Source organism: Aythya ferina (genome assembly GCF_964211825.1).
Source record: "Aythya ferina genome assembly, chromosome: 4".
NCBI lineage: Eukaryota > Metazoa > Chordata > Aves > Anseriformes > Anatidae > Aythya > Aythya ferina.
Window position 1 is genome coordinate 28,725,628 of NC_140300.1, and position 19,864 is coordinate 28,745,491.

The 19,864-nt window shown below is 38.4% G+C and overlaps 1 protein-coding gene across 11 annotated transcripts in view; it reads right to left on the reverse strand.

The window, feature by feature from the left end:
• Nucleotides 1-3,889: 3,889 nt before the first annotated feature.
• The window catches only part of CLOCK (clock circadian regulator), a 61,597-nt gene continuing 45,622 nt past the window's right edge, over nt 3,890-19,864 (reverse strand). For 10 of the 11 annotated variants that reach the window (XM_084518439.1, XM_084518441.1, XM_084518443.1 and 7 more), the window contains 11 exons: nt 19,586-19,692; nt 18,775-18,922; nt 18,480-18,555; nt 17,467-17,608; nt 16,979-17,079; nt 15,994-16,083; nt 14,933-15,091; nt 13,204-13,410; nt 11,891-12,099; nt 11,313-11,589; nt 3,890-9,104 (listed from right to left, as the gene is read on the reverse strand). In XM_084518439.1, the coding sequence (XP_084374565.1) occupies nt 8,916-9,104; nt 11,313-11,589; nt 11,891-12,099; nt 13,204-13,410; nt 14,933-15,091; nt 15,994-16,083; nt 16,979-17,079; nt 17,467-17,608; nt 18,480-18,555; nt 18,775-18,922; nt 19,586-19,692 (1,705 nt within the window). In that variant the 3' untranslated portion in view covers nt 3,890-8,915. The remainder of the gene's footprint in view (nt 9,105-11,312; nt 11,590-11,890; nt 12,100-13,203; nt 13,411-14,932; nt 15,092-15,993; nt 16,084-16,978; nt 17,080-17,466; nt 17,609-18,479; nt 18,556-18,774; nt 18,923-19,585; nt 19,693-19,864) is intronic. The other variant, XM_084518435.1, reaches the window with a different exon arrangement.

The following is a 19,864-nucleotide window of genomic DNA, read 5'->3' on the forward strand; positions in this document are numbered from 1 at the left end:
GCTGGGATTTTGGCAGCTTTCATCACTGCTTACTCATCCTACTAATGCGCTGCCATCAGAGAGGTGTGTGGCACTGTTCATCTCGAAATCCCGATACAGGTAACATCTTAGTGTGTGTGTAGGGATTGATACAAAAGATATCACACCTGTGGTGGCTTACCCTTTAAGGGCAGCCTGTAGCATAAGCTTCTAGATGTTGTTGTTAAAGCCTTTTCGTTGCCCACGCTTTCCTTAAAGTGGCAGGTGTTAATTGAAGAGGTAGGTATGCTGCTGAAGTAAATCTGCTTACTGCAGCTAAAACATATTTTGGGAGATGGGTTGCTGGGCTAAAATACCCCGTGTGGGAGGTGTTGAAGGCAGAAGCTGAGACGATGCAGACTGATGCTGCAGCCACTTGAGATGCCTTGTGAATTCAGAGGGTGAAGAGCTGAAAGGTAACGTTGTGGCATGTGAGATGCTGACATATGCAAGCAGTCCTTCGCTCCTGCTCTCCCCCAACCCGCTCCCCTACCTGCCCTAAATTTGGCAGAAGTTACTGGTCTTTACTTAGAAAAGCAAACTTTTATCACTGTCTTGCAATTCCCTGTGCCAAGAACTAAAGAACTATGGCATGTCTGAATGAGTGGTAGGTTATTTGTTGCACCTTTGTCTCATTTCCTCCTTTGACATACTAAGTTGTAATGTGTTTAACAGTGGAGCAGGGCATATGAGAGTGGATTATTTTGCCTTTTCTTGGAGATCCTGATGTCACAAGTTGTTTACCAACTGCAGGAGTGCTCAGGCTGCCAGTTAAAGCACCAAGGGGGGCTTGAGATCTCACGTTTATAGAGATGCCCAAGCTATGAAACTTCAGCCAAGCACTTGTGGAGGGTGGAGGGGAAAAGTGGGGTAAGAAATCACCTGAAGTAACTGGGACAACAGAAGTCATCTTCCTTTCAGTTGCGTTAGAAGTACTCAGTAGTTGGTTTTAAAGTTTGTGGATTGATCTACTTTTGCCTTACAAGCAAGAATAAGATTAGCAGAGGAAAAAAAGCACGAGGAATAGTCAGAAGTGCCAGGTGTGGTTCTGTTTTACTGCTCTTGGCTACGTCAGCGTGCTCACGTGGAAGGGGATCAAACAAGTGCATGTCTGGGCAGTCCTGCAGTGGCAGCACTTGACCTGCTCGCTGATGGGGAGGAGGAGCCCTTTGCAGGGCTGGGAATTACAAAGTCTGTTAAACATCTTCCACTACAAGACGGCAGTGCGGGCTTGATACTGTGCTGGTATAACTGCTGCTGTCCTGAGGTGCAGCTGCTTCCTGGAGAGCAGTGCTTCTGGGGAAGGAGCTGGGGGTTGTATTAGCCAGGCAAGGTCCTGCTTTCCAGGAGCAAAGGATATAAAACGTAAACAACAGTGCTCTTTCCCTTTGAAGCGTGGGTAAGCTTTGGGTTTGCCTTGCATATTAGAAACACCACAATAGCTCGAGCTTTAATTGTTGCAGTCCTCTGCAATTTCTTGTTCTTTTGTGGCTGGAGGATATTAAGTACAGTGGGTGAACGCTTAAGTGGTGAAAGGAAGGCTTTGCATTCCCTTCCTATTGCCTCTCAGCAATACAAACGTGGGTGGTGATCCAGCACAGATTTCCCATCCCTGCTGCAATGTGATCCCCATCAGCTCCAGGTGATTTCCCTGTCAGTTCCAGAGGCATTTCCCCATCGGCTTCTAAAACAGGAGCTAGCCTCTCAGGCTGTACACGCAGACTTAAAGGTGTGTACCGCCCGCAGCTACTTGTTTCCAAGGCTTGAACATTAAAAACAAAATTGATATAATGGAGGCTGTTCTATTGGGATGAAAAAAAAAATCATGTCAAGTTTAAAATGAGCAAAAACTAGTTGCTGCTTGTTGTTTTCCAAGGTGCTTACTGGTTCACAATCCTCCCTACGTTGCATGTGGCAAAGTGCAGTAAGCAAAGATTAAGGTAGACCTGTAATCTCCAGTCCTGCCAGTGCAAAGTTGTTCAGGAGAAACCTTGTGAACCGCAGTACAGGTCCAGCCTGACAGCAAGCCCGTTCTCAGGGCAACGCAAACGGGTGTGTTTGTTCTGGGCTGCTGCCTGGGGGTGTGACAGGCAGGTACTGACTAATTCTGCAAGTCTGAAAGCTGGCCAGGGGCAGGCTGTGTAATAGTTCCAGTCCTGGCACTGCTACTCACGGTCCTGTATGCTTAAAAAAAAAAAAAAAAAAAAAAAGCTCTCGGCTCTTGAATGAAGAGGACCATGTGGTTTCAGCCTCGCGCAGCTGGTTATCCTCAATTATTTGCATGGCTCTGGCCATCGTGCAGAGGCTTCTGCCATGCTGACGTGGTGTTTTTCCACAGCTTACCTTGTACTGTCCCAAAAGTCAGTGCTCCTGGTGAGTTGCTGCTGATCTTATTGCTAAACTTAATCCGTAACACTTCTGTAACAGCTCCATCTGTCTGTCTGTAACATACTATGGAGGTGTGTTCCTTCTGCAGTTACATCCTATGTGAAAACAGAAGTGCCAAAGGTGTTCAGTAGAGGCTGTGCTACAAAGACTGAAGCTTTTGTTCTTACTGCATGCTGCCCTCTGACAGCTGAAGTCTTGAGGAATTTGTCTCGCCAATGGCTGAGGCCCAGCGTGGAGAGTTAAGTAACCTTTGGATTTCTAATCTTCGCAAGCACTTTATGGTTGCGTTCTCCTGTAAACAGAGGGTTTGTTTCTCAATTTGCACAGCAGCCAAATGACATTGAATGGCATTGCTTCAGGTGCTGTAGCAGTTATAATTGCTTGATAAGTTTATGGAAAAATACTTCGGTATTTCCAAAGTTCAGCTTTAAGGAAACTGCTCAGCTTGCTTGCTGCATGCTATCAGGCTTACCACGGGCAGGTGTAGACAGGCAGTCTTTAAGTGTGGCACTTCTGCAGCTAGTTTTGTTTTGGTTCATGGGGCTTGTGGCATCTGAAGGTTGTATACAACTTGCACAAGGGTTACTGAATTCCCAAAGGCAAGAGATCAGTATCTTTACATGGGCATCTGGAGAGATTGTAGAAGGAAAAGAACTGCAGACTGTAGAAAAAGCTAAGCATATGTATCACTTCTCCAGACATTCAGCTTCAATTACAGGATTTCCTTCCCTCCTACCTTTTCCTCGAGCACTTAGTTAATTTCAAATTATTAATTTCTTGTCGTTGACAGTCACGCCTTGATCAGTGAGAAAAGATTAGACCACCCTGACAGGTTACGTTCAGAGCAGTAAGTGCCTGCTCTAAAGGCATTGTGCTCAGCCAACTCTCTGCTTCTTTTTCAGTGGCATAGCTGACAGGTGAGATAATCCACGTGCCTTTAAAATACTATTCTTTGACAATCCACCAGCAGAAGAAACTCCCAGGGAGGAGAGTCACAGGAATTAAAGGAGAGTGCTTTTCCCCTGCCAGAAAGCGAGGGAAGGGGTATTCTTGAGAAGCTTTCCCTTACACCTAGAAATAAACCATCTGCAGTGCTGCTCAATCATTTTGACAGAGCAGGGACTGTATGTGTAAAGATACCAACACAGATTTTTGGTTGTGCACAAAAGTGCTGCAGGTGTAAAGGCAAAATAATAATGTAACCACACAAGTCAAAGGTCTCCAGGTTTTGGAGCGGGCCATCGGTTTATGAAGAGATACAGAGAGCAGACAAGAGAAGAGTACAGTATGCGTTTTTACTGAGATCTCACAAGTCGTGTCTGGGGAGGGGAGAGAAGATAAAATTGACATCAAGCAACTTCTCACACGTCAGGTGTCTGGGTGGAAATGGTGAGAGCGCGCTTCACTGTGAAACTCTGATCAGCGTGACATTAAGCAACTCAGGAAAAAAAATCTAGAACCTTAGAAGCTACAAAAAGCAAAATTTTAAATGAGTTACATTTATTCAATTAAAAAAATTTGACAGTTAGTAATGGTCACATGAACACCAGGGAACTGTATCTACATTTCCTGACGTCAATATGAGCGGCACTAGGGTTTTTTTGTTTTACGTATACAAATCTAATGCCAGTTAAAAAAATACAAAACAAAACTGAAACCCAAGACACTGTGAAATCAACACTGCTTAAAAACTCAAATCTGATATATTTTAAAATAAATAGTTTTTACCTTTCTGCTTAAAAAAGACAACTCACCAACCACTTTCAAAGCAGTAACATTTTTAAGACCGTTCCCAGAAGTGTATCATAAATAATTACCCCTTGATTGTCTATTAATGCAGCATCTCTCAGTCTCAGCTAGGGTCTCTGTATTAGGCCACACAGGATTTTGTTCAGACACAGTGTTTTGTTTTGTGTTTTTTTTCCCTCCTTTTTATTTAGGTACAATTTCTTTGAATATAGCATATCATGCTGGCAAAACTCATGCAGATGACATAGCATGAAGCATAACAGAGCTTAAAATTACCTGTTTAAAAACAAATACAAGGAATGTAGTGTTAAAAATCATGATACTGAAAAAGCAAGTATCCAGTCTCACGGACAACCAAGACACTTCCAAACGTTCTCTCACAGTTGTCTCATCTACTATGATTTGTTTAAATACGTCTTTTTCAACCCAAATTCACTTACTTAACTCTGCAACTTTTTTCCACCAGGGATAAGTAAAAAAATAAAAAGTTAATTATTAAAACTAGTCTCTTTCCTTTTAATCAAAATAACCATTTTTCCAGCCCTCTGACTGTACATCTAATTTTAATAACGATTTCAAATAGAGAAACTCATGAATCTGACATTTGACATCTCCCAGTGCCACGACACTTACAACACTCAGAACAATACCTGGGTTAAACCTCTGAACATATAAACACTTTTTGAATCGACTTCAACATTTGAAAAAGGCCACATCTTTAAACCTTCAGTACAATTTCACACAAATTATAATCCTAAGGGACACTTCGAATTACTGAGCAGGCGAGTAAGCCCCCAGATGATTCTCTCTCATAGGCAACTGTGCAACTTAAAAAGTCTCCTTCAAAGGAAGCTATAATCAGTAATCCTTTCCCCGTGCCATATAAAACACAAAGCCAACCAGTTTTCGAAGCCTTTTTAATCTTGCACTTTGAGCCTCAAAGGATCACCATATTAAAGAAACATTTTCCAGAAATGTCTCTCTTGACAGTTTTATGCATGTTTTTCCTTGATGCCCCCCCCCCTTTTTTAACAGTTTCACTGACTAAAGAAATAAACTGTTTTTCAAATAGTCTTTTCAGTAAAGTGCTTGTCATTACTCAAAAAAAAAAAAAAGTGCTATTTGAATCTTAAGAAATTTTTTTCTGTGAAAAACTGCCTGATATAGCTTTATTTGTATTTCTTTTTACATAAAGTTGAAATGAAACCTATCTGTTGTAAGGATACTGGGTTACTAATTTTGGTGTTTGGCAGCAGGCAAGATGCCCACAGAAGGTGGTGACACACTGGAACCGTAGTGCAGAAGGTAAACCTTCTAGATGAAATGGAAGGCATATGGAGAGCTCCTACTAGAATCCTTTCATATTTATATACAAATATAATATATATTAAATATAATATAAAAATAGCTATATTCTTTTTTTCTCTGAAATTATCCTAGAAGCTTTTCTTCAAATCCTCACCCATTGCAGGCAATGTCTTCTAAACCCCATGCAACTCTGCTGTCTGTCTCACTCCGCTACGTGCCACCAGCCTGTTTCTTCATAAACACCGTCCTCTCCTTACCAGGCTCCTTCCCTTCTGTCAGAGTCATTCTGTAACGGTTACGCTCCAGGACCTGCAGCATCACAGCATTCGTTATCGTGCCCTTCATTAGGATGTTGCAAATAAGTCTATGACTGCAGTAAATGAATCAGGCAGAAGCAAAAGGCTGATTAAGAAAGAGGCAATAGCCTGGTCCTCTTCCCACTACAAATCAAGGACAGCTCAGGAATTGATTCAGCAACAGGGGAAGCTACAGACACCTTAACCATGCACCTCTCAGTCACTAGCTGTGAAACAAAGCATTTGCATCCTTGCACAGGATCTGGACCAAGTTCTACTTATGTACTTGCTTGTGTATAAAGTTTGCCTGATTTCGTGGTAGGGATTTCTCTGTTTTTCCAGTTTGAATTTCCCCATCTTCTATACTTTCCCTACGAGCTGGTAGTTCTGTAATTGGATGACCTCTCTCTGAGGTTACAAAAAGCTTCTTGATCAAAGTGTACATTTCTACAGTTCTCTTTCAGCAGCCACGCTATTGTCGTCATCTAACTTCTCTCTCACCTAGTTGAGCCTTTTTACCAACAGACCTATAGCAGCACACCAGAGTATTTGGGAAGGGGGAGATGGGAAGAGAAGTTTAAACAAAGCTTTATGTAAAAAGCTGCATCATTAACTGCTTGGCTGGTATCTCTATTTCTTGTAATTCCCATATAACAGCTTAATACACCTATTTTACCACTATTCCAGAGTTCTAACAGCACTATTAAAGCTCTCCCAGATTTTTTTTAGTGCTCTGTTATTACTGTAATTTGTTAACAATTTTTATCTAACCTATTTTCCATTAACAGAAGTGCTGATAGCACAGATCTCTAGTCAACGCAGCTTATTTTAGAAACTGGTGGAACGGTGTGGTAGTCAGAGTAGATAGAGCAAGGCAAACTTCTTTACATCAGGCTTGACAGAAACAGGTTTCTGACCATTACTCCAGCTCAGAGGATGCCAGAAACCCCTTCAAAGAACAGGATTTTTTTCCTAGCTATGTTTGGTTTTGGCACCTGCTCCTCACTCCAGGTTGAAAGAGGCTTCTTGGAGCAGAAACCAATCTCATTCTCTTTGGTACTATATTTCTCCTTCTTTGTTCACTACTGTGCTTTTTGGTGCCAAACTCTTGCTTTGTAACTGGGGAATAACAAGGATGCAATGGTGGGACACCTGCAGAGGCAAAGGCCAGCCTCAAAATGTAGCCAATAGCATCCAACGCTTGCTAAACTGGGATCACCTTCCTATGGGTTTGGCTCATCCAGTAATACAATCAAACTGTTCCATAGTACAAAATAGTCCACCACCATTTGGTTACATTCATTCAACTCCTCCTCTGTATTCAAGATTAATCCAGCTCTCTCTCCTTCCTACTAATTTTAACTGCTTTTGCTGTTTATTTATCAGATCTATCTGCATTTATTCATTTTCCTCTGAAGTTGTGGTTTTCACAAACCAGTACCATAAAAACCTACTGAACGTTTACTTAAAATAGCATATCTTATCTGTTGGAACTTTTTATTTTCTTTATAAAGTGAAGTTGCCTTCTGAAGTCTTAGTTCAGTGATACCTCTTAAATCAATAGCCTGGTAGTGTTAAATGCAATCTCGATCTCCCCCAACACATGCTTTAAACACTACAACAATTCTTTTTTTGTTGTTTTGTTTTAAATCAGGTTACTGTTCCTACTCCTGCAAAAGGAGTGCTCTCTGTTTTGAGATCTTTTAAGAGCATTACCTGTAAGGTCTGAGATTCTAGAGCTGCCTCTGTTTCTGACTAGTGTTTGAGGGGGAGCAGCACTCAAAAATGCTCATGTTCTCAACTCAGACCATCATTACAATGAACACAGTACAGAAATAGCTATGAAGCAGATACACAGGTTTGGTCGACAATGTACTAAGACTTCAAAATTGAGAATGGTTACAGATTCAAGACATTGTAATTCAAGATGTTCAACATTATCACCTGAATTAAAATCAAGGCACTATGGGTTTTTTTTGTTGTTGTTGTTAAAATGACCCTGAATTAGTTCTGACTAAAGAAAGATCTAATTTTTGAAGGAGAATAAAAAGATTCCAACATATTTTAACAAGTTACAATTCTCACCACAGAGAAAGTGGTTAAAAAGTGCCCAAAAGGTTATTAAATGTAAATATATTTTTGTGCAAATTACTCCTATAACTGAAACATTCTTGAAAATTACTGTCATTTTTTTAAACCTTTTACATAAATATTTCCAACTATGAACTATATCAAAAGATAGCTTTGGGGAATAAAATTCCAAACCATCCACAAGGAAGCAGTGCAAATTCCTATTTTTCAAATAAAATGAATTAGTTATGAAATGACGGATGATATTCATGAATCTGAATGTCCTGAACCCTGATGCATGATCACCAGTTCAAACAGCTTCATCAATAATTTAACCTCGAGAAGTCAACTAACCAACACACTATACCTCACCGAACAAACTGTGACATCACAGACAAAGCACAAACAGGAGACTTGTGCCCACACTAAGGGTGAAAATTATGATGCATCATGTTGTAAACAAAAGGGTAGAACAGAGGAGAACATTAGTCTGAGTATGGCATAAGAAATAAGGGAAACATATTCAAACCTACAAATAACAGATTACATTTTCATGCATCATATAAAATAATTTGCTCTTTCTCCTTTTATGCAGACATATACACAATATTTTACAGCATCTGTACAACAGAGAACTGGATTTCACACAACATTTTCAAAATATTTACTGTCCCTTAATCATCTGAAAAAATTAGATGTTTGTTGGACTATATTCCTGGCATTTTTTCTGCTAATTCAAATGATTGCTCCGTGTCCATTTTAATACTTTAAAAATGTACAGGACTGATAAAAAATACCAATATTTTCAGCATCCCTCTCATTTCAGTCACATTTTGAGATTTCACCTGGACAAATTAACACATGGCAGCAAATCCTTTAGAACACAGAAACTGGGGCAACTATCAAAGTTGGCCATGTCCCCATCATCACCTTGTGGCTTTTCTTAACAGGTTCCAGAAGTTAGCTGTAGATCTCAAGACCGTGGTGTTAGAAAGGCTTTGTACTGCTACCTCTGTAACCTCAGTGCAACTGTTTATGGAGCAGCCCCTACCTGGTAGTTTGCTTCAAAAAGAGGCAGAGCCCCAGCTATTGTGGCTGAACTTTGGAAGGATCAGTCATCTTGTCAGTTCTGTGTCGTGAAAGTTGCTGCTGCTGCTGCTGCTGCTGAGATTGATGCTGCTGGTGGTGGGACTGAGTAAAAGTGCTTTGTTGTAGTGGGAAAGCAGCAGAGAGGATAAGCTGAGCTGACTGATTTCCATGAAGTAACCTGGATGTCTGAAACATGCAAACAGAAGATTACTTTTCCTGCTGTACTGAGAAACAGGCCTAGCTTCTTTTTAACTTCTCAGAAGAGCTCAATCACAACAAACTTCTGATTTGGTCAATTAAGCTGAACAAACAACGCAAAGATTAATTCATACTAATGAAGCTGATTACAGCATCTAATTAATAAAGCAGCTGGTCTTCGTAATTTCCTGTAACAATAGGTAGAACACATGGCAGTTCATCTCCATGTCAAACCACAAGAGCATAACCGGGTCTAAGGAATCTATTTTAACAGTACGTATGGCTGTTTATGCAATCAGGCAAGAAAACAGTACATGACTTGGCACAGATCAAACTTATCCCCAGATAAAAATTAACCATCAAAGAAACTGCCATGTTTGCAGAACCAAACATCCTCATTGAAAGGGATTAATCACTTTTGGAAATAGTACTTATTTATAATGTTGACCTTTGTAGAACCAGAAGACGATGGTACTGAAGAAAAGCAGCTAATGCACTTGGACAGCTCAACCCAGAAACATGTTCTGCAACTACATCAACTGCTGCACCTGCAGAATCAGACTGTAAGAAGCCCCAGTGAACAGAGGCAGAAAAAAACCACACTGATCTTTTTCTCCTTTTAAGAAGGGAAAAAAATAAAGCGCATTTATTTACTTCAAATCCCTGCACTTCGCTAGTTTGTATTAAAAATCCCAAACTTTTGCCTAGAAAAAATCCAGGACAGGAACAGACCTTTGGAGATCTTCATCTTCGCCAAATCTACTCTTTTTCATCAGAATGATGTCAAAACTGTACAAACGTCTTAATTTAAAAACAGATAGACACTACCTACCTGCTAAACTGTATTATTGTTGAAGTATCTGAGTTGTCAGAGAACACATTCAAACCTGCTCTGGTTTGATTCAGTTCCAAAGCCTCAGACTCCCACTACATAAATGAGTGCTGAAATTCAAATCACCAGGCATTCTTCATCTCCCTTGAAGGTCTTTTCCAACCTTAATGATTCTATGATTCTCTTTTTGATTAGAAATGTCAACTTGTGGCTGAAAAGCCTTTGCCTGATGTGTGAAATTGTATGTTCCTATGAAAAATGTTTTTAGCTAGTCAGTAGTTTCTGCCAATGACCTAGTCAAAGGAAATTTTATTTAACCCTAAACAGAACCTTAACTATTCGTTGTGCAAGTAAACACAGATGAAGCCTCCTGTTACTTACTCCACTGTATATATTCCACCTACACACAGGACCCCTCTTTTAATGCAAAGGGGATACTGCATGTAGCAAGAAAGAAGAAATACTGACTGCAAAATAAGGATTTTTAATTATGTACACTCTAAGAGTAAAAAAAAATTAAAAATATTTCCAGAGTAGTTAAAGAATGTTAAGAATGTGCACAAACTGCAGAGTGATAGTTATATGGACTTTACCTTTCTTTGGAGAAAGCACCATTGGAGGCTGAACCCACACTTTCTTGGAGGCACTTCCTCTCTTGTGTTCTAGCTACCACTGTGTCTCCTTCACCTATGTTACCTTCCGGGTGAGCTACATGCCAGTGGTTAATTAGAATCTTAAAATAGCAACAGATTTTCCTATTCATTCTTTCCACCTTCTTACCTTCTGATTTATTTGGGGAAGGGGAGAGGTGCATTTTGTCTCTCTCTCTAAACACCTCGAGTGTTACTTTCCTTTTCTTTCAATCCAATCTCTCTTCTTGCTCCACTTAAGGTTTTTCTCTACCCTCTGCTTACGAGGTTACTTGCTGTTCAGCCTCCCCTGTAGCCTGGAGAGATGTTCATGCCCCATGTCTTGCTTTGGGCTGCCTGATGCTTTCCAGAGCAACTTGTTCTGTTCAAGACCATCTCTCACACTTTCTTACATTGATACGAGAATGCAAAGAAAATGCAAGCAGTTTGGAAAGGAAACATCTGTCTCTTCCTCCAGTTCTCAATCAAGAGCAGCAATTCAGAGGGAAGAAGGTAAAAAATAGGACCTAGCACAGAGCGAAGTTATAGGAAAGAGTACTTCTCTTTAAAGAAGCAGGACTTTAAAGAATGTCTACAGAATAAACTTATCTTGTGCATCAGGCTTGTTTGTAGGTCACTATTTGAAGAACTCTGGTTTCAGGTAAGTACCCCTAAGAAAATCCAGCAATGCTGACAGTGTCAGGACTGAAAAGTTTATAGAGAATGCTGCATTACCTGTAGGAGCTGTTGTGGGTGCTGGGTCAGCTGTGGCTGAGCTGGTTGCTGAACTGTGGTGACCTGCTGCTGTTGGTCTTGCTGACTTTGCTGCTGCTGTTGTTGCTGCTGCTGTTGCTGTGTTACAGACAAAGTCTGTGGCTGCTGCTGTTGGGCAGCAAAAGTGGGATACGCTGTCACCACCTGTCCCATAAACATAGTGCTCGGTACCATCACCGCTCCACATGCTACCGGGGCCGTGACAAGTTTTGTTACGAGTTGCTGACCTTGAGAAAATCTGTTAATAGAAGAAGACATTTGGAGTCCCTTAGGAAAAATATATCAAGTATCAGATGCTCTCAACAAATGCAGATTTTGTCAGGTTGATACCATTTTGTAACACCATTAGTTGTAAGTCTGCAAAAACGGTATCTTGGGCAAAGTTTAGTTAACCAGCTGTATCTAAATACATGGTTACAGGAAGAAATCACATGATTTTTCAGGCTACTTCTCTATATCTGATGTATCTATATAAGCTACAAATCACCTGATGTATGATTTATGTATAGCAAATCACCTGAATGGTCTCAAAGATTTACCTGATTTGTCTCTCCTGCGCAAAAGTAGTTACTGCAGCAGTACTCTGGTTATTGTTCTGTGGCAAGCTAGAAGGAACCTGGACCACGTTTCCTGTTGTTGGCTGAGAAATCACCATAGTGTTATACAAAGGTGCCGACACTGTGCTCTGTGACTGACTGGCAAGAGAAGACTGTTGATTGTGTCCACTAAGTACATTTTGTTGATTATGCTGAAAAGGAAGATCGTTTTATGAATTAGTCACTTGAAAATAGCCAGGTACTACAACTCTCCTCCTCATCGTAATTACCCGTGCTTTACAACTGTCAGTGCTTTTCTATTACATATGAATTCTTAATTTGAAGTAGACAGGTATTTCTATCAACTCAGGATGTGGATGTGGGACTGGCTCTAGGGCATCTGAGAATCTCTTCTCCAGAATATATTTTTCCTTATTATTTCAGCTACTTGCATGCTGTTTGCTCAAGAAACTGTCTTCCATTCCTTTAGCATCTCTGTGCCACACTAACATGCACATCACCTCAGTCCACTAGCTTCATACTTCAAAGTTTGGAATTAGCTTAATGCTAAGGTGATAAATTGTCCAATACTAGTGTACCTATGGAGATCCATATGACAGAGCACTTTGACATTACACATGACAGAGATGAAAAGTGAGTAACAACTCAATGTGTTTCCCAGTACAGGAGCTGGATGAAAGGTTCAAAAACTACGCATCATCATACTTCACAGGAACTAAAGCTGCAGAATTCACTCTAAGATTCTGTGGATTTCAAAAGTTTACATGAAATCAAAAGAAACTCGAAAAACTCATAGAAGAAAAATCCAGCAAAGGCTATTAACTTGCAAAACCTATGACATCTGACTGAAATTGCTGAGGTGTAGAAAAGTAACCTGCAGTAGCAGCAATATATGCATTTCCTGTTCTTATGTTTTTCTAGGTATTTACTGTAGAGATCAGTGTCTGGACACTGGGTTTCAAGCTCACCTACTACAAATGTTCTCATGCTGTATGTTCTATCAACAGAAAATTCATAGAAATTCAAAAAAGGCAAGCTGAATGTTTTCTTTCTAAAAAGCTACTAGTTACTAATTATTTACATTTGTAAGTTTTAAAATAAAATCAAGATTTGAAATTGCATTAGCAAGAACAGAAGCACATTTCAATTGTAAAACTTCGAACACTGAGAAATTAACTTGAGTCAAAGGACACTGTTGCAAAAAAATTGGGAGGGGGAGGAGTCAGGGAAGCTACTGTTGTGTTTCAGCTACAGTTTTCAACTCTATCCAGCAAAATCACTAATGAGAGTTTTACCTGTGATGCAGTACTCTGCAAAGGCTGTTGCTGTATCATGTGCGGTGTACTTGTATGGCCCGTGTTCATCCCACTTTGAGTCTGATTAGTCTGAACAACTTGACCTTGCATGTTTATTGGTGCAAGTTGCTGAACATTTGAAGAATTTCCAGAAGTAAGCTGCACAGAACTGAAGTTGAGTCCAGAAGTTGACTGCTGCAAAAACATCTTAAAAAAAAATCACAAAATTAGCTTTTAAGAAAAATCTGCTAATTGTTCAAAATCTTAAACAAAAAACGTATTTAATTACTTTTAAATCAATATAAGATAGAGTTTCATCTTAATTATTACAGATGTTGGAACAGCATTGCAACCACAAAGAGCCAAGGGCTAACTCCTGTGTAGAGTCAGTATTCAGAGACTCTACTTTAACAATTAAGAATCAGAATCCTGAATTTTAGAGCCCTGAACTTTGAGGTTTAATATTTGTTCTTAAAGAACAAGTACTATTTAGAGAGTAACTTACAATGTAACCTGTAACTGTCTAAAGATAAAACTTACTTGAGATCATTTGTAGGATCTCCAGAAGTAAAACTAATTCAAACGAAGAAAATCTCACACTCAATAGATACAAGCATAGCACTATGAATGAAGTATTTATTGGCGATCAAGAAACCATATTGGTTATACTGAATCACACCATTTTAATATACTGAATTCAGCAGAAAAATATTCTGAGTCTTGACAAAACGTTAGGTCCAAGACTACAATGAGACATGGTAATAACGTGCAATCTGCAGCACTTGGATTCTGTCCCCTAGTTTGCACAGTACTGAATAAAGTCCCTCCACAGTGTGAGTCTCTTCTTAAGCATCTATAAAGGCAGTCTACTGCTGGCAGGCTTGCATAAGACACAGTGAAACACTGAAAACTGTTCATGCCAGAAACTCCTACTCCTCAAGAGAATTTAAGCAACATACTTAATACTTTCAGGAAGTAATTTTTTCTACTATTTATTCGAAGTCCACCCTGAAAATACTTAGATTCTTTCCTTGTGGTACTATTTTTTTCTTTTGTTTTTAACTAGAAAAATCCATTCTTTTCTTCCAAAGATAGCTGCTGAAAAGAAAATTACAAAATTACATATATTGGCCAAAATACAGGAATTAGGTAGTTGAGTCTTTGTCACTCACTCTCAGCTGCTAGACTGGGGAATGCATCCTCTAGACTCTCTGTCTTTGTGGCTGACTACTTCAGTGTATCATGCAAAGCAGAATCACTTCACCAGAAGGGTGTGTAGGAGGATCACAGCCTGATAGTTTGCCAATCTCCTAAGAGATCTGAAGAGGCAGGAATTCATTCAAGAGGTAGGAATTTTACACCCTTGAGCTAAAAGGGAAAATAAAGGCTCATCCTGCACATTTTGAACGAATATTCTAATGGCTGTGTAACTATGTAAGAAGTGAAAACCACTACATCCTTTTACATTTAGATTCATACACAAGCTTGGCTTGAGCTGCTCAGCACTGAAAGGATACACGGGGGCACATCCAGATACATTCTGGAGCAAAATGGTAGGCGCCTCTGGAACAGTACCTTTAGATGCTATGAATTTTAAGTACACAAGGTACAGATAGATGGTAGCTGACAGAAGGCAGCAAAGATCATATTGTGAAATTATGTGCCCAAATCTCACTTCTGATACTTAAATTCTCTATAGAGCAAATGTGGAAGAGTTACACAAACTCACCTGGAGTCCTTGACCGTGGACAATTTGAAGCTGTTCTTGAATCTTACGCAACTCTTCCTGCTGGCGATGAATATTTGCCTCTATCATGCGTGTTCTTTGCTCTAGCTGGTCCTTTAGATGCTGCATAGCTCCTAATTGAGCTGAAAACTGAAACACTGGCTGTAGTGCCATGTATAAATTATACGACGAGCAAAAGCAACATTTAATTCACGAGCAGTAAATGTACTTCCTCACAGCAGCAAAGAAATCAAGAACTGCTTTTTAAACTGCTAGTAATCATCATCTAAGGACAAATCTGTGAGTACAAAAATGTTACAGAACTCACATTTAATTGATGCATCAGAAGTAGTGAAATAATGGAAAAAAAAGAACCATAGCAAAAGAAATAGTCTGGCACCCAATATAAGTAGTCTGGCACTGTGAAAGCTTTAGCAATAAACGGTACTGTGAATGCTAAAAACTTTCACAGGTTAAAAATGGTAATTGTACCAGTTTACCAAAAAAATTCACTTGGAGCTAATACATACACAGATAACGGGGGGATACTCTCAGCAACCAACTGTTGAAAGCTAAGCCCACAGAGAAACTGTCTGCCACATCTGTTCTTCCCTAAGTATTTGCTACTGGCCATAAGTCAATCTAAGCTCTTGCTATCTATACGGTATCTGCAGAACAGAGACAGATCTTCGGTCAGACCTAATAACAGCTGTTCTTATTTCATAAAATTGTTTCAAAGACTAAGTTAACCTGTGTTACAAGCATATGTGTAGTAAGTTATCATGATCCTAGATGGATTTTTAAATTCATGCCCAAAATATTTTCTCTTGAATTGTGTTTACATCTACGTTCTTAATGGCCAAAAACTATTTCCACACAAATAATGGGAAGAAAAATATACAGGAAAAAATGCCAAATCAGGAAATTTCGAGAAACTTCAGGAAACTTAGAGAGAATAACATTAAAGGTAACTTTGGCATCAAAGAACTGATTTTTTGAAAGAGAATTTAACCTTATAGTCAGACCAAGACTGTTTAAAAATAACAAACCAACTTAATCCATACCTGGGACACGCTGGACTGGAGCTGTAAAGTTGCAGGCTGAGACACTGTTGGTTGTGTTACTGGTTGTCCAAGAGACTGGGAGCTTAAAGACTAGGATTTAAAAAATTGTTCCGTAACTGGAAGAGAATGAACTTCATACTTGACATGAAATATTTCTTTACATGAACTGTCAATTCCAAAATAGCATCATATGAACATCTGATAAACACATTTCCTGAAATATCTAACCCTAAATATTAAAGAATTAAGAACATACAAGAACAATTGATAATATACATAATCTATATATGACTGTTCCCAATGCTAAAAATATATAAGAATCAGTAGTATAAAACAGGAAGAACAAAAATTACAATGAAAGCTGTCTTCAAAGTCCTATTTGTAGTAAGGGCAAAAACTTTTCAACAAGTTTAGAAGTTGACAATTTTGATTTATTCTTACAATAAATTACACAATGCATATTTTAATATGCATTCTATTTTTGAAACAAATGCATTAGTTCAAGTGGAATATGAGCACCAAGCATGTGAAGCATGACATTTTCTCATGTTACCAAAATTTCAGAAAGTATTCACCAATACTCATAGAGACATACATCTATATGAATGCTCTGTAGGGACACACAGTAATGTTTTGGCAATTGCATATATATATTTATATATACACACAGATATTTACATACATGTATTAAAAATGCAGAATCATATAAAGAAGTTGTGTATGACTGAAAGCATAGATTCACATACAGTCTTGCAAACCCTGAGGCCAAAACCATAAATACTTACACACTTAATTACTGTATTCTCTTACAATATAGTACACTGAAGGTCCATATTGATGATTGTCAAGTATACCAAGTGAAAATGTTACATTTTAAATTATGTGTTTTCAGAGGAAATAAAATGAAGGTTACATGGATTCAATAATACCTTTTAAAGGTAAACTGCACTGATTTAAGTACAAAAATTTTTCTTTGAAGAGTTACCTGACTACTCAGAGATGATCTTCTTTGTGTAGACTTTTCATGAGCAGATAAGCTTTGCCTTGGAGGAGTGCTAGTGTCCACTGTCATTTTAGTTGGTGTTGCTGACAATGTTCAGAGTTACAACAGAAAGAGATGTGTTAATAGTAATCTCAATTCTGCAAATGCAATAATCAAATTACAGGAGGCTCTTCCTGAATAAAAATAAAGCTTAAGGCTTGGTTGTTTTTCCCTGAATATCCAACAATAATGTGACCTGATGGAGTGAACTAAGGTATTGAAGGGTCTGCTCTTGTACTTTTAGAAGTAGAAATCATTATACAACCTCTGAAAACCTGAGTGGCCAACAGAGATCTGAAGCATCATAAAGGACATTCTCATCTGCACACTTTTAATAAAACGATGATTAACTGTTAGATATGAATTTAAGTAAAGCGCAGAAAGTCTTCACTTAGAAGGCTTTTTTCATATTTTCAACAGTTGGTGCTTACATGAATGATCTGATACTGCAGTATGTGAAGATTTTCTTGAACTTCTGGAGGAAGCAGATGGTGTGGGGCTGGTATCAAACCTTTCCAGTGCTTCTTTGAGACTCACTGTGTTTATGTGATTGTCAGATCCAGAGTCCTGACTCTGAAGAGACACACAGAAACATCTATTTTATCTGATGCAGCACACAATGTACATTTCTGTTAGCAAATATCTAAGACCATGCTGTGGTTAATCAATCCCCTTAACGCATTTAACTGCAGAAGTAGTGTCCTGTTTGATATCTGTAAGCTCAGTTTCCACTGTCAATCTTTATCCTTGGAAAAGAAACTAAAAAAAAAAAAAAGAGCCATATAAGCCTACTAACCAAAATGCATGCAGACATGCCACAAACTGACTGCTCAGCTGACCTCCTGCTGTAGCAACTCAGTTCAGTTTGAGCACTTGTGTAACAAGTGAACTGCTTATCCTTTTGAGGAAGGATAAGTTAATTCCACTAGAAGGAGCACTGTCAGATGAAACTTGCTGAACTGCCAAGGGAAAACACCACAGAGTATCTGCACAAGCTCACTCATCTAAGACTCGCCGTGCTTACAAGGACATTCAAAATGATTTTTGCATATGTCTAAAAAGTGTGAGAAAGTCACATCATGGAACAGCTCCTAGGCCTCTTGTGAATTCCTTTAAGTCATCTTTGAGTGTTGACCTTGTTTTTTCAGATTGTGGGTGCTTCCAGTAAGGAAGAATATTTATGTATGAATATAACTGCAGAAATCGGATCTTGTTATATATCATGTTATAATCACATGCATATGAACTCCCAAGAAGAGGAGCAGTAGACTTACAGTTAAACATCCTTCCTAGATTTCTTTGATCATTTTAAATAGTTGTTCTATTTAGAGATGAAAATAATTACTTAAACAGGACAAACACTTCCAGCTAGTGTGTATTTGCTTACGTGTTATTACGTAAAGAAAGAAAGAAGAAGTAAAACAAAATGATTGAAGACACTCACTTTATCTGTTTTTATCTCTGGAAGAGACTCCTCAATACCAAGTTCTCGCCGTCTTTCTGCTCTAACTTCTGCATAACTAGAAGAACAAACCAAGTATAACTGCTATATCCCTGGATGATTTTAAAAATACATCTCAATAAACGAACTTTTCAGATGTATATTGCTTACAAAGTATCTCAGGAAGCTTTGCAGTGATGCTTTATTATTTATTGTATTTTCTACCTCTAAAAATATTAGCAGTACAGCTCCCGTACCACTAGAACTTCCCTAATATAGATTTAGGTGAAAAACTTACCTTACAACAGTGTGCGTACAGACAATAAACTCTGGCCTGGAATTCCACTGGTGATACGTGATATAGTAATGTGTCTGAAGCCAAATCCACTGCTGTCCCTTTGTAAGGAATCTATAATAACACGATTTCCCTTTCCCATATTGCATTACTATAAAAGTGAAAAATAAAGTTTACTGTCTTTCCAGTCTGTAGATATTGCAATTACATAACAAACTCTATTTCCCAACTCTACGCATCACAAACCCTTGTCCAATCTGATAGTGACTAACAACAGGTTTAAAACTGCAGTTTTCTACCAGAAGGAATCTATACTGTATTTGGCTGAGAACTCCAAAATTCAAACTTCTATTTTTGCAGGTTTTTTATATATTGTGAAATATTTACATGCAAAAAATTTTAAAGAAAATCAGAAGAAAAAACAATATAAGAAAAAAACATATAAGTACATGATAGCTAAACCAAAATCTTATTCATTTACATATTTAGATATTTTTATTGTTTTATTAAATATTACAGAGCCTTTTAAATGCTCTTACAAGAATGGAGACACATTAGTCATAATGCTGTGCACCCCAGTCCACCACAATCAAGAATCTATATTATAACAAAGAGTTACATCTATTTTTTCGTTCTGTATCAAAATTTAAAAAAAAAAAAAAATCAAGATCAGCAGTACAATAATGTCAAATGAATGGGAATAACAAAACTTTAACAAAATACATCATAAAAATTCATTCCAACCATTTAACAAACTTTAAAGTGAACATCTGTAAAGCAGATTTGTTCATGTTAGCAACTTGGTCATACTCACAATGCTCGTGACATTTTGCCAGATTATCTAGATCATCCACATGATAATAATCATAGCCTGATGTTCCCAAAACTTCAAACGGAAGATAACCTATTATTGGAGGTGCCCTAATTAATAAAGAATTAATGTCATTTTATTTTCACAAGAAAAAAAAATCATGATATATGTTTTCTTGTTTACAGTACATGTTCTGAAAAAAATTAAAAATTAAACCCAACATAAAGCTATGAGTAGTTAATGCTGATTAGTGAGCTCTAAATATTATAGCCATCACTGTGA